Raw genomic sequence first — 17,438 nt, 5'->3', positions numbered from 1 at the left:
GGGAAATCACGAATGCGGGCAAATCCGACGTGCTCAATATTTCGTTAATCCTCCTGTTCATTATCATTATTGATGGGCTGATAGGAATGAACCCATCTGTGCCAACATCCTTCCTTCCGGCGACTCAGCGTATGTGTGCGCGCGTTCGTTTTTCTTTTACTGTTCTTTCAGATTGGAAAGAAAAAAATAATAGAATGTTTGTGTTTTACGAAAATAAAATTTCCTTATTGAGTTTTCCTGCTAAAAAAAATTGGAAGTTGAAAGAAATGAAACACTTGAAATTTCTCACACGGTTTTAATACGGTAATGCATGTGTTGTGAAGAGGTTTCCCGTTCGTAATTGGAAATTTTCACATCAAACGACAAATTGCAGTTGTTAAAGAAATAATAATAAAAATACATTCTACTTACCTGAACTCGACGATAACGAAAATGGCTCCCGCTGTGTGTGTGCTGGTGTCTTTTTTCTACTCGAGGTTTTCCGCTCCGAATTTAGCAAACACAAAAGCGAAAAAGCATATAATCCAATTTTGATAGGTAAACGTCTTTAGAGGTTCATTTTATGATTCAATTTTTCTTGTTCCGCTTTTCCGTTCGTTTTTTTTCTTGTGGAAACCAAAAAAAAAACAAACCCCACAGTGGAAAATTTCCCGTAGCAATTTAGCGTCACAAAGCTCAAACACTCATTAGGGTTCGGCTGCTTGGTACCCGCGAAGACCGCGGCGGGAATGCTTTTAATTATCGAAAACACCAGCGGTACGAGTTTCGCGTGCCCTTGTCACTTAGACGGCTCTTCGACTTAACGATAATGAACATTTTGCCGAACGATTGATGATACTGACCGGTTTAAAGCTGGGCAGAATTATTTCACTTCACCACGCTTCATGCGCACATGGAAACCTTTAGCGTTGTAATACAAATGTAATGTTTTCGCTTTCTTTCGCTTTATGAAGTACGCTTTTCTTTGGAAGAAAAGAAAAACGTAATACCGTTTTCATGAATACGTAATCCGATGTTTTCTTTTATTTATTCGGCTCCCCGTGCGGAAGTAGGCACGGCAGTGGCCCACATTTTTGTGTATTGTTTTGCATTTTTCTTCCCTACCCAAAAACACATCTAGACGACCTACGAGCATCCCTCACATTACCATTCACGTTGCGGTGTAAATTTTCAATCGACTGAAACAATTTGTGTTTTTCCTTTCGAGGGTGGAGAGAGAGAGAGAGCAAACAAGAATGTCAGTTCCGAAAGGTCACAAGGATTTGTTGGAAGGTGAGATCGAAGCACATGCTTTTCGTTACGATATAATGTTTACTAAAGTTACCTACTGCCTACCCTCCCAAGTAAAGTATGTTTCCAATTGTATTCTAATTGCTTTGTGGAAGCTTTGCATAGTAAATTGACCGACTGGCTTGATACTTATCAATGATGGATCATGAAGCATTACACGTGCGTACTACAACTTACAGCTAAGTTGACATGTTGCCCGTTACTACAGGGCGGTAGTAAGTAACCCAGCCAAAGCTTGACACAAACGAGCAGTCATAAAGTTTACTTCATCCACCAAATCGAAAACCTCCGCCCATCGATTGGCCCATCAGCCAAGCGAGTGGAAGAAACTCCAGTGGAAGCTGAGGAGCTGATTATTGTCGACACAGATCAACGTCCCAGTGCCAACGTAAAGCACCGTGTAACAATAAATGTCGTACGTGATCTGTTTACGGCGATAAACTCACCGCTACAAATCCTTCAATTCCGCAGAGTACCAGTTCTCCAGCTTCAGTTTTTCCACTTCATTTCGGTAAGCTTTTGTCAAACGGGGGTGCTTTCAACCATATACCAGGCCAGCATGAACAGGAAAAAGGCGCTGTGCAATTGAGCGAATCCCCGATCTCGAACGATGCTCCCGTTTGCGTTTTACACTTTTTGACAGGTTGGTTATGTTTGACGTTTACTTTTCACTTCAATCGCATTAGGATCTGTGGATGTCACACTTCATCTTCGGCCGTGAAATCTCATGGGGATTGTAATTTGATAAAAAAGGCGATGGTTTTTACTGGTGAAGAGTTTCAAAGTTTTGGCACCATATGAGGAACCTTTGTCACGTGTTTGTTTTATTGTTAATATTTTTTTGGCTTTTATTAAATTTTGAATTCTTGAGAGAAATAATTGGGTTTTTTTTTAAATTGTAAGACTTTCCACGTGTTATTACAATGTTGCCCTCTGATGTAGATAGTTCGACCGACCTCTAAACACCGTGTTCACCTATTAAACAACGCACTTGAATGTAACATTTACATAACTTTAGGCGCTGCGAATTTCAAACACTACTTATCAGCGTACCTCTGAGGAGAGTCTTACGTCTTTAAATTTAGTTAAATTAAATACATCAAAGATAGAGTATTAAAGACAAAAGATATGGAATATTTAATTGTCTCAACAATACACATAAATGTATTGGAAATCTGAACAAAAATGATTCGCTCCTGCCGAAACGTTTGCGCCGCACTTAAACGCATTATTTGCATACTTTTAGGCGTTATGTATTCCTACCTATCGATGGATATGAGAAGAGTCTTATGCATTAATCAAATGTCTTTACTCTACTTTAATTAAAGATAGTACTTTATGTAAAAAATACACTCATTCTCTAAGCTAATTGAAAATATTTATTTATATCATGAATGTACAGCATGATCGAATTACACAATAAAAAAAACTAATCCTAAATTTATTGAACCGTCTGTATCGAGCAGATTTAATTGATCTTTCATCGCCAAACCGTACCTGCAAGCGTACCAAACAGTTTTTCACTCCATTTGCAAACCATCCACTAAAAAATGGGCGTTAGAATATCCCAAAAATTGATTAAATCTCATCCCAACCCGAGCAAATCGATCGGTCCAAGCTTATCCACAAACAAAGAGGGTCCCATATCTAGGCGGAGCACATTTTCCACACAAATGCACGCTTTGCTTTCATCTGCACGCGTTTCCATCAAGCGAACCGTGGCGCACTGTCGAGGAAAATTGACGTGAATAATTAATACACCGCAGTTCGGTTATGGTAGGCGTAGGGTGTTTTTTTTTCCTTTTTTGGAGATTCACTTTCACCGTTTAGCCCGATCCTGGAGGAATGGATAGACCCGTGCGGAGGTAAACAAAATAGAGAAAACCAGAAAAACAGAACAAAACTGGCACGAAAGTTTCACCGCCATTTAACGCTCGAAACGATCAATACAGGTGTCAATTTAGTGCTCGATTAAACTTTTCATCGACACGCTCTCGGACAGATGCTGCAAGGAACGGGGTCGGTTGGTAATGTTTGCTAATCTTTGTCTACTTCCTTCTGTTTTTGTTTTGCTTTGCTGTTGGAGTGAAGTTTTTTTATTCTTTTTAAAACCCCAAAAAACGTGCGTATTGATTTCAATACAATCAATATCCGTGAAGCTGTGCGGCGTTGGGTTTAATGTAGTGTAAGAGAGATGAAATTGAATATTCATTGTGATAATTGATCATCACTCGGAAGTTTCCGGGGACCGTTGTTTTGTGCTTTTGGTGCGTACGTATAACTGTCCCCCATTTATCATTTTTTGATACTTAATAAGATTAATTATTAGAAACATTAATAAATTATCCGGTTCAATTCGTATCGTTCGAGTGGGCTATTAATCATATACTAGTACAATAAATATACACGTTCATCTATTTCAAATCAAATGCAAATCACGAGCATTCTCTGGCGATGGTTGTGATAGACATTAGCAGAAAAGCTGTCTGATTACATTTCGGCGGGCGTAATCAATGGAAACAGGAATTCATCGGAATTGAGCTTGAAGGTTTGATGTTGATGATTATGATTATTACACTTTCCATCAAATGTACCAATGTTTGCCATTGTTATGAACCATGTCATAATCAAACAGTACTACTAATGTTTACATGTTCTGCGCTCTAACCCATTTCATCAGCTCATGGAAAGGTTCTGATTTGCTGAAATGCAAACATTTCCTTCTAATGTTTGTTATGACCTATTCATAATCATAATTAATACAGTTCGTGGAAAACGTATTCCATTGTTGGAGGGATTTAATGTTAGGTTTACTCAATAAGAAGAATTAGTTTAAAATCTTTAGACTCATTGTGTTGTTCTTCTCATTGTCAACAATTTAAAGGATGTTCCTTTAAATATTTTGAGTTTTCAAAATTTAAACTAACTACCCAATATAATAAAAGATTTTAAATAGAAAAGACTATAAAGAAAATTTTCTTTGTCCTTATCAAAAACTTCCATTAGCTTCATCAAAAACTCTTTAATAGTATCAACGTTTGGTTAAACGAAACCAATACTTAAAGTAACTCCTATCATGCTCGTAAAAGCTTATAATAATACCCCGATTCCCTTAAACGGGCATATCGTTTCGACACTAGCTGAACCCAACTGAACCGTTCCCACCCAAAAAAAAAATACCGTGGTCGACATCGCAAGCCAAAACACACTAACCGAACCATATGCACCTGCCTGTTTTGGGCTAAATTGCATCCCTGAAACGATCGCATCTAAACGGCATCCTGCAATAGCGCAAAAGTCAAACCATGTGTGGCTAGCGTTGGGAAATTTTACGTGTGCAAGAAAAATAAAAGTAAGCTGAAAAAAAACCCGTAAACTCCTAGTGATGAGATCTTTTACGTGTGTTGGGTTGTGCGCTCGAAAAACAGCGCAATAACCGTTAACGGTATCCGTTTTTCAACGGGTTTTGATGTTGTATCCTGTCGGGCACGTGCGTCTTGCATAGCCGTTTCTAACTCGTATCGCTCTTCCCGCCCCTAGCAAACGCTAGACTGCACCAAATAAAGATACGTCTGCAGTATGAAGTAGACGAGCGCAATTTATAGACCGTTCTCGCTTGCCAGAGTTCAGTACTTCAATAACCCCCGGCTACGGTGCGATATTGCTTACCGGCGGGCTATCCCGTCCGAACCGAAAGCGAACGTTCTGTACTGCACGGCGTAACAGTTGCGACTACCGCCGTTTCACGCCACCGGCAATGTTTTCCAATCGCCACAGAAGGTAAGCTTTCAATTACCCTTCCGAAAACCTTTGGCGCTACATAATTGAGCAATTAGACCAGACCAGTGGGAGCATCTGGTCCTAAACTTTTGGTCCCGAGAGTTTGGATCAGGTCTGCGGCAAAAAAGCCATCTCATTATGCACGGAACGGAACCATTTTTAGCGTACAGTTTTTGGCAAATGTTTGACGGGCAGCTTGGGGGGATGCCGTTAGAACTGACGGTATAAATTCTTACACCCCCCGCCTTTCACAGTAGTGCCAACTATGCACAATGGTACATTAATTTTAATGCATCGAATGGTTGAACATGCTCCCAAAAAGAAAACAAAAGTTGCACGTGAAGGAATTTAACCTTTTAACACGAAAACCGCTGATAAATTCGTAGACATAATCATTCTGCTAACACTGCAGTTTGGAGCGAAAATTATGTTTACGCCTCAAAGTATGCAATGTGCAAGCCACAGCGGCCAGTGCTGGAATATTTTTGAACTGCTCGACAACGTTTCAAAACTATCAATTTTCTTTCTACAAACCAAAATTAAACTTTGCTTGTTTTGGCATTATTAGTAAAACGTTTCTTAACTCTATTCGTAGTAAAATGCAGTTTTACATTTTCTAACCACACAACCACAAACTTCGACAATTTCTCGCATAATAAGCAATATGGCAATCCGCTCGATAAAGGAGCGAATGTTTTGGAACAATCTTTTTCTAACTACGCAATTTTTTAAACCCACTAATTTGTTACACTCTCTCTCTCGCACGGAAGTAAACGATATAATTAAAATACAATCGAATCATTTGATTCGACAATGAAGTCAAGAGTGTACTGGCTCTGTGTACTGTACGTTAGCTGCCAGCTGGCAATACTCTTGTTCACGTGCCCTTATCACCTTCCACTTGCTGTTCAGATTCAGTCTTAACTGGGCTTATTTGTACTGTGGCTGTGTCGGTGCTCTCTTCACCGTTTGCTTCAGGCGGGCCGTCTTTCGCTAGCTTGTGGTTATCACCTTCCCCTGCTTCAGTGGTCATTGACTCACATGCAACTACGGCCACTTGAGTGGTACTAAGCTCCGGGCCAGCATTTGCCATCGGTAAGGGATTCATTTGAATGACCTCGCTACCTTCCAGCTCAACCGTTCCATCGGTTTTTGGTTGATCGATCACTTCCGTCAATAAAGCCACATTTGAGGCTCCTTCTTGTGACAACGTATCACAACACGTTAGACTAGCGCACTGGGCCATGGTTCGACACTGGATCAAACAACCTTCGCTACCGTTCCCAAGGGTGCCCCTTTCTCCTGTCATCTTGAACTCGGGCTGTATGGTGACCTGGTTAATACCCTGCTCTTGGAAGAACTCGATGACATCACTATGGATCTTGAGATACACCTGAAACAAGTTACCAATACTTATATTAATGAACGTACTCCATTATGTTGAGGGTTGTACAGCTTGATAACCTACCTTCGGGTTGTCAAAGATAATGTGCACCGTTGAGATGTATTGATTACCACTTAGCTGCCAAATGTGAAGATCATGCACACTCACTATATCCCTAAAACCTTCCAGAAGTGTTTTCTTGAAGATTTCGATGTCGATCGTATCGGGAATAGTTTGGAGCAAGATCATTCCCGATTCTTTCACTGTTGGAGAGTATATTGGAAACAGGTCAGTACAAAGATTTCATACTCCTCTAGAAATAACTTCTTTCGGGTGTTACTTACTGTACGGATAGCTTAGGGTTAGGAGGATAATACAAGAAATAATCGAAAGCGCTGGATCCACAAACTTGGCCGTTTCTTCCGTAGTGTAGTACACGATCAGTGAACAAATAATGACCATCACAATACCTGCAAATAAGTATGGATTAGATTCTTTCTCATTGGAAGTGAATGTTTTACAAGAACTTACTGCAGATATCTCGCATCAGCTCACGAACGCTCTGACGTTTCGATTGGTCACGAAGCTGTGCCGGCGAGACTTGTTTCCTCGACCCGGAAAGGCGTCGATTACCTTTACGCACACCGTCCCCCGTGATGACGTGATCCAGTATTACATTACCGCTCGATGTGATGTACAGGAAGCTTCCCTGATGGTACGTGTACCCACCGATCAGTAGATAGCAGAACCCGTTCAGTATCAAACCCATCGCACCGAGCACGAGGATGTGAGCCGGAAAATGCATCGCATCCTGATGATGGATGTGGGAAAGTGTCTGCAGTGCTTCGATGATTGCCGAGAAACAAAACGACGCCATAAAGATGCACACTACCAGCATCGTTAGGATGTCGATCCGTGTCCAGCCGAATGTGTTCTTCAGCGTGCTTTCTCTCGCTTGTCTTGCTTTCACCTTCACCTTACTCTTGATCTCCTGCGGCGATTCTTCACCCTTTGGCCCGTCATCCGAGCTGATTTTACTGCCGTCCGTCGTGCCTTGACTAACTTCCGCAAACTTTTCCAACCCATCGCCTGTTGCAAGCTGTTGCGAGATCGAACGTGCTTCCTGCTTCAAACCTTCCCGTCCAGACGGTATGGCACTTTTCTGTCCAAAAGAATCAAAATGGGAAAGAAAACAATTAACCAGACAGCCAGACAATTCCAGACACTATCGGAGTGTGCGTAAAGTGCTATTATCGCTTTTGATGGCAGTACAATAGACAATTAATATTTGCTCGTTGACGCAGTTGCTGTGCTGTAATCGGATGGGGGGGGGTTTCCAATCTCATTACATAAGCCTTTAACCGATAATGCTGGTAAGCAATATCTAGTGAGCGATAACTATACCTAACGAGGGCCCTATCCGGATCAATCAACCTTGGAAGCACCAGCATAAGTGTGGTACTTGGGAAAAACGCGATCTGTGATGGATTTGAAATTGCATAGTTGCTATTTAATTCTTCTAGTGTGATCAATTGTTTTCAATACAATTATCTGTTTAAGTATTTTTATTTTACCTAAAGGAATTTAGGCTGTAAATGAAGCTCATTTTAATGAGGTGAAGTATTTTTACGGTAGAAAACATAAAAAAATGTTTAAAAATTATCTAAAAAAACAGGAGCTACTCTGAAAAGCACAAAACATAACCAAACAAAGTTGCAACTAGAATGCCAACGATGTACTCTCATTTACTATCAACTGCCCTTAACGCCCGCAGGTTATGCAATGTGCAGCGCAGCCTATTTTCACCTTCTGTATAGCAGTTTGCAATATTTTCCAATGTTTCTTTCTTAAATTCTTCTCCTAGTTTCTATCGCAACGCTTTCCTTCCCATTCATCGGATAGAGAAATGAGGTTGCATTGTTGTGATGCAAAACAAAGCCACCCCACTGATAATGGGTGCATAATTTCTATCGCTTCAAGTGCCGCTGCCGCAAATGCACAGAGAGCAGTAGGGAGAAGCGGAATCGGAAAAGAAAAAAACACACATAGCAATACGGTAGGATGAAATCGCACAAATGCAACTCGTGGTGCAGTAATGCATCTGTGCTTACCCTTTTCCCACTGTTTTTTTTTTAAATTACAACCAGAGTGCCAGTATGAGACGAAGTGGAAAATGATTGCCATACTTCCCAGCTACGATGCGTTTTCATTATGAGTCGACAAACGCAAACAAATGCCACGCGCCTTCAATCTTTAATGTTGGTTTGTCGGTTTTGCACATTGCACCGTGGTATGAAAGCGAAAGTCAGGCCATAATTTACAAGGGGCCACCCTTCGGATACGCTAACTACTAAAACCCAACGAGCTCGAATACCTCCCGATTGCATACTACATTTATTAGCAATGGTTAGGAGGATTTGTGTGCGATTTTTTCCTCCCGCGCAGTTCTCTTGCTTGATTTACATTGTGATTATCGTGTCCGGCAGTGTACGGGTGGCTTGCAAATGCCAAGCCAACTTCTGGAACTGGTTCCAATTGGACCACATCAATTATTCCACCCATCGCTGAAGGTGAACATCTGCCTTAATTGCTAATGCAGATCCCAACCAGTGCCGCATCTTATCGGTCGTATTCGATCGTAAATTTAATCAGTCACTCGAAGTGTCAATAATGTCATAACGAAGCACGTAATGGGGTAAGCAAACATACGGAGTACCGAAAATGAATACTTAATAGTTTAATCCATTGCACACTTCTTCTTCAAGTCGACCAGGAGGTATTCAAACTAATAATATTAACATCGACATTTGCACTAGTGGCACAATCTGAACCTCAACTTACCTTAATGGTCAAAATGCAGCCTGTGAGGGCTATGATGTTACACAGCATATGATAGGAAGCGACGAGCAGTACCAGCGAGTGAGAAACGTGACTCAGAAATAGCTGCACCAGAAAGTAAACTGACGAAAGGGCTAATACAATGTAGAGTTGCACTGGCTGCAACCGATAGATCCACTCCTTCATCGGCATTTTGGAGCACTTTAAGCAACACACTCACACACACTTTCACAAACAAAACCACTTATTCCGGCACCTCTTCATTAGATCCTAAAACGAAAAATATTTTCCAAAAATGTATTTTATTTTAATTCAACAATTTATTTGTCTCACACATTGAAAACTCTTCTCCCCAAAATAAAATGTAACCAGTTACACGAAATTGGAAGACCATAAATAAGCATCACGTGCTAAAGTCGCTTCAATCATACTGCTCAGCTTGAAGTTAGCTTAATGAAGGTTGCATAAATCAGAATTTTGTTTCGCAGAAAATTTGCCCACTTGCCATATTTTAACGAAGGATCCCCCTTGGTTCTTGGTTGTTTTTTTTTGGTTGAGAACCCTTCCCGGCAGGATTCCTGAGGGTTTATTTTAATTGTGTTTTATTCTGGCTCTTTCTTCCAGAAAACCAGTTTTCATACCTCTTTTTTTTTTGTTCGTATTATTTACTTGTTTCGGTGGCTTTTTTTTTGTTTGGCTTTTATTTAAGTATTTGATACGTAAACTCCATTCTCAGAAGGTTGAAGTACACTACCGAAAAAAGTTAAAAAAAACAGTTGTAATTTTTGTTTTGTTTGATGTCCAATTTCATGTACAAAGTTACAAATAAAAGGAAGAAGAAAATTAACAAAACAACAAACATACCGAACAAACTATGCCTGGTCATCAGACTAAACAAGTTATTTGCATAAACAACACCGCAGTGGGGAGTCAATAATATTTTGATTGGATTTTTTTTTTATTATAAATTTGCTGCATAAACAATATGCCGCAAAACAACGCACATGTGCTTTTGCGCTCAATAAATAAATCAAATTCATTATGGGCCGTTTCGCACTTTAAACCTTAAATACCAGCATTCTTCAGTATAGCAGCTCTAGTTAATGCTTAATGAAGTAACTAAGTGAACAGAACACTTCTAACCACACCAATAAGCACAACGTGACTTGCGTGCCGGCAAAGAAGGGAGAAGCAACATTTTTGACGAGCTCGCATAACGGATAACGGTCGTTAGCGCGGTTTGGATTATCGACAATAAATAGGGTTCGTGTGTCTGCAGCACTAGAGTCTGTTCGTTAGCTTCAAAACCCGACCCCCAGTGCACAATAGCTCAATTGAATAATGAATGCTTCCCACTTGGATGGGGTCGGATACGCATAGAACGGTAGGAAACTGGCCGTCGAGCGCAATCCACTTTCGCTAATCGTGTGCGACATGCTCACCGGGGCGTAAACATGGCGATGATAAGGTCGGAAACGTTTGCCAACACAAATTTGTCTCAACTGAGCGCATAAGTGTGTCTGATGTTAGTAGTTGTAGTAGGAGAAATTGTTCATCGAAGATGCCACATACGCTTTAGCTCTTGTGCGGTTCAAATTGGATGTCAGGTAAGTAGGAAGGTTTATTTTGTATTAAAAAAAAAGAAGAAATTGAGCTATAAAATATTATTTGCATATTTCAAATGAGCCACCTTTCCGTTTGCTCACTGCACTACTCTTTATCGTGTCGTACCACCTTCACCTTTATTTATCATCCCACCCATTTGTGCATTGGCAACAAAAAAAACCCTGGCCTAGTACGTGATATCTCTGGGCTTTAATTTTCAAAAGCTTACAAATTACCATCAATATACTGTTCGCTTTGTTATCATTTTAACTGTCCTCGCTACCGAGACACCCCGTGCATGCTGGATTAATTTATGAGGGAAAATCAAATTGTGACGGTTTTGTCACAAGCCGGGAGACACCCTTATCACGCAAAAGCCACAATGGCAACGGAATAGGAACCAACGAGACCAACCAGAGAAGATTGGTACCGTGTGTTATGTTTACACCGGTACGAAAGTGATAAAGCCCATCTTGCACACGCTAGAGATGCGCGAACCAGCGTACAATTGCTGGGTTTAATCGGAACGTAAAACCATTCCATTAACCGTAAGATTAGCATGTAAACGAGCGGGTTTTGCTCGTATGAGTTTTTTTTTAATTGCAGTATTTGCTCTGGAAAAAGGTAAAAATAAACATTTACGGTACATACAAAGTCAATGCTTGTGGCATTTGAAATATTGACGTGTTGTTGATGAGACTCTAGTATCATTGTGTTAAATGGTACGAACAAAACAATGCAAACTGTAACTCTTTGTGCATCAAATAGATCATTTTAACAGCTGTAGCTAATGTTGATCTTCGGTCATTTTTGTTAGTTTGTTGTGAGAGCTTTTCACAACAAACACATATTTAATTTCTTTTTGTGACTTCTAACTTTGTAGCCCCGATAGCCATCTTCTTACTGATCCGGAGTAAACTCCGAATTCAACTCCCGGCATTGCAGTCGACTTCGGAGCCGAATCTGGTTAGTCGTCTCCAGATTTTCATTCACGATTCCACTCCGGATTTCCATTTCGTAGTGGTAAGATTAATTGTTGCGAGCTACTTATCGGAATCCACTATCAAATACTCAACATCTGATTAATTGGATTTTTTTGGTAGATGTTGGTGTAATAATTGGTGTTTGTTTTTGTGAAGGTAGGTTAGGTTAGGTAGGTAGGTTTTTGTGAAGGTTCAATCTTCGAAGCTGTTGTTATCCTGGAAAGTGCGAATTCGTGGTATCGTTTGATCTCTCCAGATAAGATCTCAAAGTAATGGTCTCTCTGGCAAGCTGTAACGACTTCTACTATCCACCTACTAAATGACCGGGACCTTGAAAACTGATCCACTTGTTTGGTGGGAACTGTCACCGGTTATCTATTATGAGCTATATAACACATTGCAAATTGATCCACATGTTTGGTGGGAACTGTCGCCGGTTATCTATTATGAGCGGTTGATTAAATCGCAGCTCTACGTTAGAAACTTCAGTCAAAACGCTTTTAGCAAGGAACGCTGATGACAAAACATTGATCTTTCGCCTTGAACATTAACCTTCTCATACAGAAAATTCGATTTAAAAAAAATAACTTGACACCCTCATAGTCATAGTTATTCCCTCAGAGTCTCGTAATGCACACAAGAACAGTATGTGGGAGATCACTAACCTCGGGCGGTTTTATTTTTCACATGTGAACCATTTGACCATTACATGTAAAAAATAGTAAATTATGCACATAATCAATCTATATCGAGCTCATAACACATCACACCATTTGTGTCACTGGAGGAATAAATCTATGCAATAAAACAAAAAGTCAATTTACCAACCTGTTGAAATTGTAACTTATTGTCATCAGTTTGTTTCCCCCATTTCTACACACAATTCGTGTTACACAACACACCCACTAGCGGTTTGTGTGTGTGTGTGTGCATGCAAAAGATCATTCCATTGATTTAAAATTCTGCAACAGTTATCTCCTACCCAACTGATCCCAACCTCCATGACTGACAGCCATAAAACTCTTTGCCACGTTTTGTGGAGCAATAGCACACAGATGCGAAAAAAATCGATTAAACTCAAGCAACAATCAACCTTGTACCGGTACGTTTGCGTTTCCATCAACTGACCCTAATCGGAACTATTCGCCCACAATGATGCCCCGATCGTGTCTCAATCGAGTTCACGCTCCATAGCGAAATTGGATAATATCAGCATCTTTGTATCGTTCTGATACCCCTACATATATACAACAATGAGCTACTGCCATGCATTTTTTTAAAGCGATCATGTACCTACTGTTCAAAACGATTTGCACGATCGGTTTACGGAAATAGAGTCATGTCAACGAATCCACATTTTCACGTGCTGTAAAGAGCTGCTTAAAATAGCACGTGCCAAATGTATTGCCACCCGGAATGATGCATCAAGCACGACCAAAATGGCTAAATTTTTATTCAAATAAAGTCCCCAACAAACGTCTAAACATGGTAATTTTCCTCACTTAGCACCCTTACCTAGGCCATAAAAGCGGATGCCAATGTACTGCTAATCGAACAGCTGACGGATTCCTTTTTAGCCAGATTGTTCCAAGTTCAAGCGTAAAAAAGCGACGCAAATCGCCGTGAAAGAAGAAAAAAGTTTTAAATGACGAAAGAAAGTGTTCTTTGTTCGCAGATGTTCATTTCAGTGTTTAAAAAAAAGTTTTGTATGTCATTGTGACTCGAGTGACCTCCTTCAGTCTTGCCATAAATAAAACGTTTCTTTATAGAAATTATTTCTCGTGACGTCACAATGTTGTAATCACATGTTTAAAAAAATGTGAATGAATCAATTTCTTCACTCTTTCAACAAATGATTTATTGTCTATTATTGATTGTCCATATTCAATTCTAATGGCTTATTGTGTCCTTGTTCTCCTGCGTTGAAAGTAATGAGCTATAAAACGTATAACAATATATTGCATAAATCACATTCCTTATAGCAGTTAGTGCAATCTCATCACGCACCCACACGAAGGTCGACAGTGAAAACATACGTGGACACTTTCGCTCTTTCGTTTAAGTGGAAAACGATAAAAAAGAGGACATTTAAACGCTCTAAGCCCCCGCTTAATGGGTCTGCCACGAATCGGGTCAATCGATGAGCTTAACCGTTCCAATAATGGTTGATGGCATAAGGCGCCCAAGGTTACAACTGCATGTTTGTGCATTCAGCCAACGTCGACGGCGCCCCAAATAGGACACGCACAACACCGGTCATGTTCCCCAAATCAGCCCCTACCCTCTGGGGGTGTCAATGACTTTTGCCATAAACGTGATAAAGCCCACCATACGCGTTTCATGCGCGGTTAGACTAATGTTGATTCATCATGGACCCACTTGGATAGCCACTTGGATGCGAAGGTGGTGGACAAACACCTCACCAATAGTGGACAAACAGGGAGACGAGGTCAAGGTGAAGCGCTTTTTGGAGGTCTCTTCTTTATCGTTTGAGGATAGAGCTCGTCTTCTTTTCTCACTTTCCAACTCACCTTGAGATTGGAGCGGAGGCAATGTTACGCATCCCACCAGCTTTTGAGTGGTATCGAATTTATTAATTTTATTAATGTGTTTCTTGTGATGTTGCCTTTACCCAAAAACCGGCCGAACGCCTTCGCCATTGTGGAGGTGAGCTAAAGTTTGTCGTTTGTTAAATCAAGTTTGCTGACATGTGATTGACGGCTAACGACCTATTAGACATATTTGTTTGAGATTAAAATATACTGTCTTCCAAGCCCTGGAAGAAAACAATTCATGGCCAAGAGTTTATGGGAATAGAGTAGAATATTTTAAAAATAAAAATAATTTTATAAAAACTAAAAATAATAAATTACTTTTCACTTCAAGTCAGCCATTGCACTGTATTCAATGCGCCGCTTTGTCGATTCTTGGGAATTTCAGTTCTCCATCCGAGTTAAAATTGATCAGGAGAACTAGTTTTACACAATAAAAGGGGGCACACACAGAGGTTCAACAAAAAGGACCATTTTTCATTACCATTTCATGACAATAGGGGACACAATTTATGGAAAAGCAAAATATAACATATAAAGATTCCCAATACGAAAATTGTAAGACAATAATCATAATTACAATAAAAAAATTGTGAATAATGAAGTTCAAAAATGTAACTTAAACACCCAAAATCGAACCACTTTATGAAAATTTTAGTTTATAACTAAATGATGTAAGTTGAATATTTAGATACCGCCTTTGGAGAAGAAATTGGTAGTTATTTTACGGATAAAAAATAAGCTCCTAATACTAGCAAATTGTGTTACGATCATCTGAAAAAAGTTCAAGCAAATCGGAATTCAAATATTTGAAAAAATTTCCGAAAATTTTTTACACGATTTGTGGGGTATACGTGTACATATAAAAATATTATTAATTTCGTAATTTCATTCACGAAAAGTAGCACTAAATGCTAAATTTTCGAAAAATACAATTTGCATTGAATTAACTCTGTATCTCTCAATATTAATTAGAAAAAAGCAAGAAAAATTGAAATCAAAAAACTTAATTTCAATTTCAGAAATATTTCATCACATTTCTAAACTCTCACCAAATTTATCTATAGGATACATGTAATATTAAAAATTGTACAATAATTAACCAGGTGCTAATTTCAACTGTACCATTCACTTTCGATACCTTAATCCAATCTAACCACCAAACCACGTGGCAGTCAAATTCGCAACTCAATTAGCGAGATGATTTATCACCATACCGTTGTACCCCACATTAACCTGTTGATAGGGAAATCAAACCTCTCACGGTCAGATTAGAAGCGTGGGATAGTTAGATAATTGTACATAAACTCTCCCGCCCGACCCACAATTTGCAAAAACCTGCTTTGGAAAGGGCGTCGGAGTAGCACACTAACGCTGGAAAACTCGGAAGTAGCAGAGGGCGGAAAGCTGTCGGATCGTTTATTGCGATAACAAACCGGGACTCCAATGAAAGGATGCATCAAAACACGAAAGGAGTTTGAGTTTTTTTTTTGTTCACTGATTTAGCATTTTCCACGTTCGGTGCTGCTGAATAACCGCGGCTAACAATCTGTGGTAATGCACACGTGTTGAAAATTTGACCGTTGAACGAAAACATTGGAAAAAGCTAAACACCTCAGTACCACACAGTTATTGGTGCGTGGTGTTTCTATTACAAGGAAATGCATTTTATAACATTACTTATCAGTATTTAATATCGTTCATTAATAATATTGGCACACAATTTTGTGAATAAGATTTAGAAGAACTTTTATACTAATAAATTAATTTTACAACCTTTATAATTTTTAATGATTTTAAATAAATCCTAAATAAACCTTACAAATCGAATTCTTTTTTTTCAACCAAAATTTTTTAAAAATCCTCTCACAGCTTGCGAAACAGTATGGGAATCGCTTTGTAAAAAAATGCTACCCAAAAGCCCTTTCCATCGATTGGAGGCCCTTTTGCCCTTTCGCCCTTCCTCTCGACACATCGGCCATCCGTATTTAATCGACGAACGATAAACAATCTTTCCGTACTCAACAACTGTATAACTCTTATCGGATCCATAACCATATGATAGATGGGAAACCTTTGTAGCAATATTTTAGATTAGATGGAAACCTCTTCTCTTTTTTTTTTGTTCTCACTTACGATCACATCGCAAACGACAAAAAGAAAAGACCGGCTGATTATGACCGGCTAGTAGGATTGTCTACGCGTTTAACTCTATCTCACTGGAATCGGTTGAAAGAAGAAGAAATGGATTGGTTTTCGCAGTTTGTTTTAACAAAAAAAATTGTTGCACTATTAACACTATGCATCAACAACACCAATACACTTCAAATAATCGTGTGAAAAATTGGTTTTTCTCCAACATTTAAAATCCACTTTTTCGTGCACAGCAGGTCGTTCCTCTTTACATCTCGCAGCATCACATTAACAACAAACAAAAAACTAGACAACAAACACGTAAAACCGCTTATTTTCTACCTCATGAACCAGTTTAAATTCTAAAAATACTAACACGAGCATTCGATGAAATGCAACACAGCACGGAAATTTAACAACAACAACAAAAAACTTCAACCCCCAAAAAACACGGTCAAACGGAAAGCACCAACACAATTTTACAGCGATATTTCGCGTGGGTTTTGATTTTTCTCTTTGTGCGGGTTTTCGTGCATGTGCGACCGATCACCGATGGGTAACGCCGGGTTGATCATCCGCTTCCGTCACTTGTTGAATGCGAACTGAGCCGCGGTTACGGTGCGCGTTATCGCCAGACCATAGCCGGAGGCAAAACCGAGCGCGTGTGAAACTAGGCGGCAATTCCGCACACCAATGCGTCTATCCCAACCACCCCAAAAAACACCCCTTACCAAGCAACTCCTACCCCGGCCGGTTATTTGTTGAAGTGTGTATGAATTTTGATTCCCGACACTGATACCGAATCCTCCCAGAGATGCAATGGTAAGCGAATGTTTATTCGTTTGATGGAATAAAATGTTAAATATTTAAAAA

At 39.7% G+C, this 17,438-nt stretch overlaps 1 protein-coding gene across 2 annotated transcripts; it reads right to left on the bottom strand.

Moving 5' to 3' along the window:
• Nucleotides 1–5,822: 5,822 nt before the first annotated feature.
• On the bottom strand, nt 5,823–17,245 carry LOC125770815 (zinc transporter 10). 2 transcript variants are annotated; one of them, XM_049440814.1, is made up of 6 exons: nt 16,569–17,245; nt 9,296–9,562; nt 6,986–7,616; nt 6,799–6,924; nt 6,539–6,717; nt 5,823–6,463 (listed from the first exon to the last, which is right to left on the bottom strand). In XM_049440814.1, the coding sequence occupies exons 2-6, from the start codon at nt 9,482–9,484 to the stop codon at nt 5,948–5,950; spliced, it is 1,641 nt and encodes a 546-aa protein (XP_049296771.1). In that variant the 5' UTR covers nt 9,485–9,562; nt 16,569–17,245; the 3' UTR covers nt 5,823–5,947. The 2 variants fall into 2 exon arrangements, with proteins under 2 accessions (XP_049296771.1, XP_049296770.1); XM_049440813.1 differs by having other exon boundaries at nt 16,942–17,244.
• Between the last annotated feature and the right edge of the window lie 193 nt (nt 17,246–17,438).

The sequence above is a fragment of the Anopheles funestus genome, chromosome 3RL (assembly GCF_943734845.2).
Source record: "Anopheles funestus chromosome 3RL, idAnoFuneDA-416_04, whole genome shotgun sequence".
NCBI lineage: Eukaryota > Metazoa > Arthropoda > Insecta > Diptera > Culicidae > Anopheles > Anopheles funestus.
The sequence above is the reverse complement of the archived record's forward strand: the minus strand, read 5'-3'. Positions and strand labels throughout refer to the sequence as shown.

Bases quoted from the DNA above. Each gene is read 5' to 3' on its own strand.
- LOC125770815 (XM_049440814.1), bottom strand. From the start codon at position 9,484: ATGCCGATGAAGGAGTGGATCTATCGGTTGCAGCCAGTGCAACTCTAC. The intron at 7,617-9,295 runs GTAAGTTGAGGT...TCTTTTGGACAG, and splicing joins GCTGCATTTTGACCATTAAG to AAAAGTGCCATACCGTCTGG. The intron at 6,925-6,985 runs GTAAGTTCTTGT...ACTTATTTGCAG, and splicing joins GCTGATGCGAGATATCTGCA to GTATTGTGATGGTCATTATT.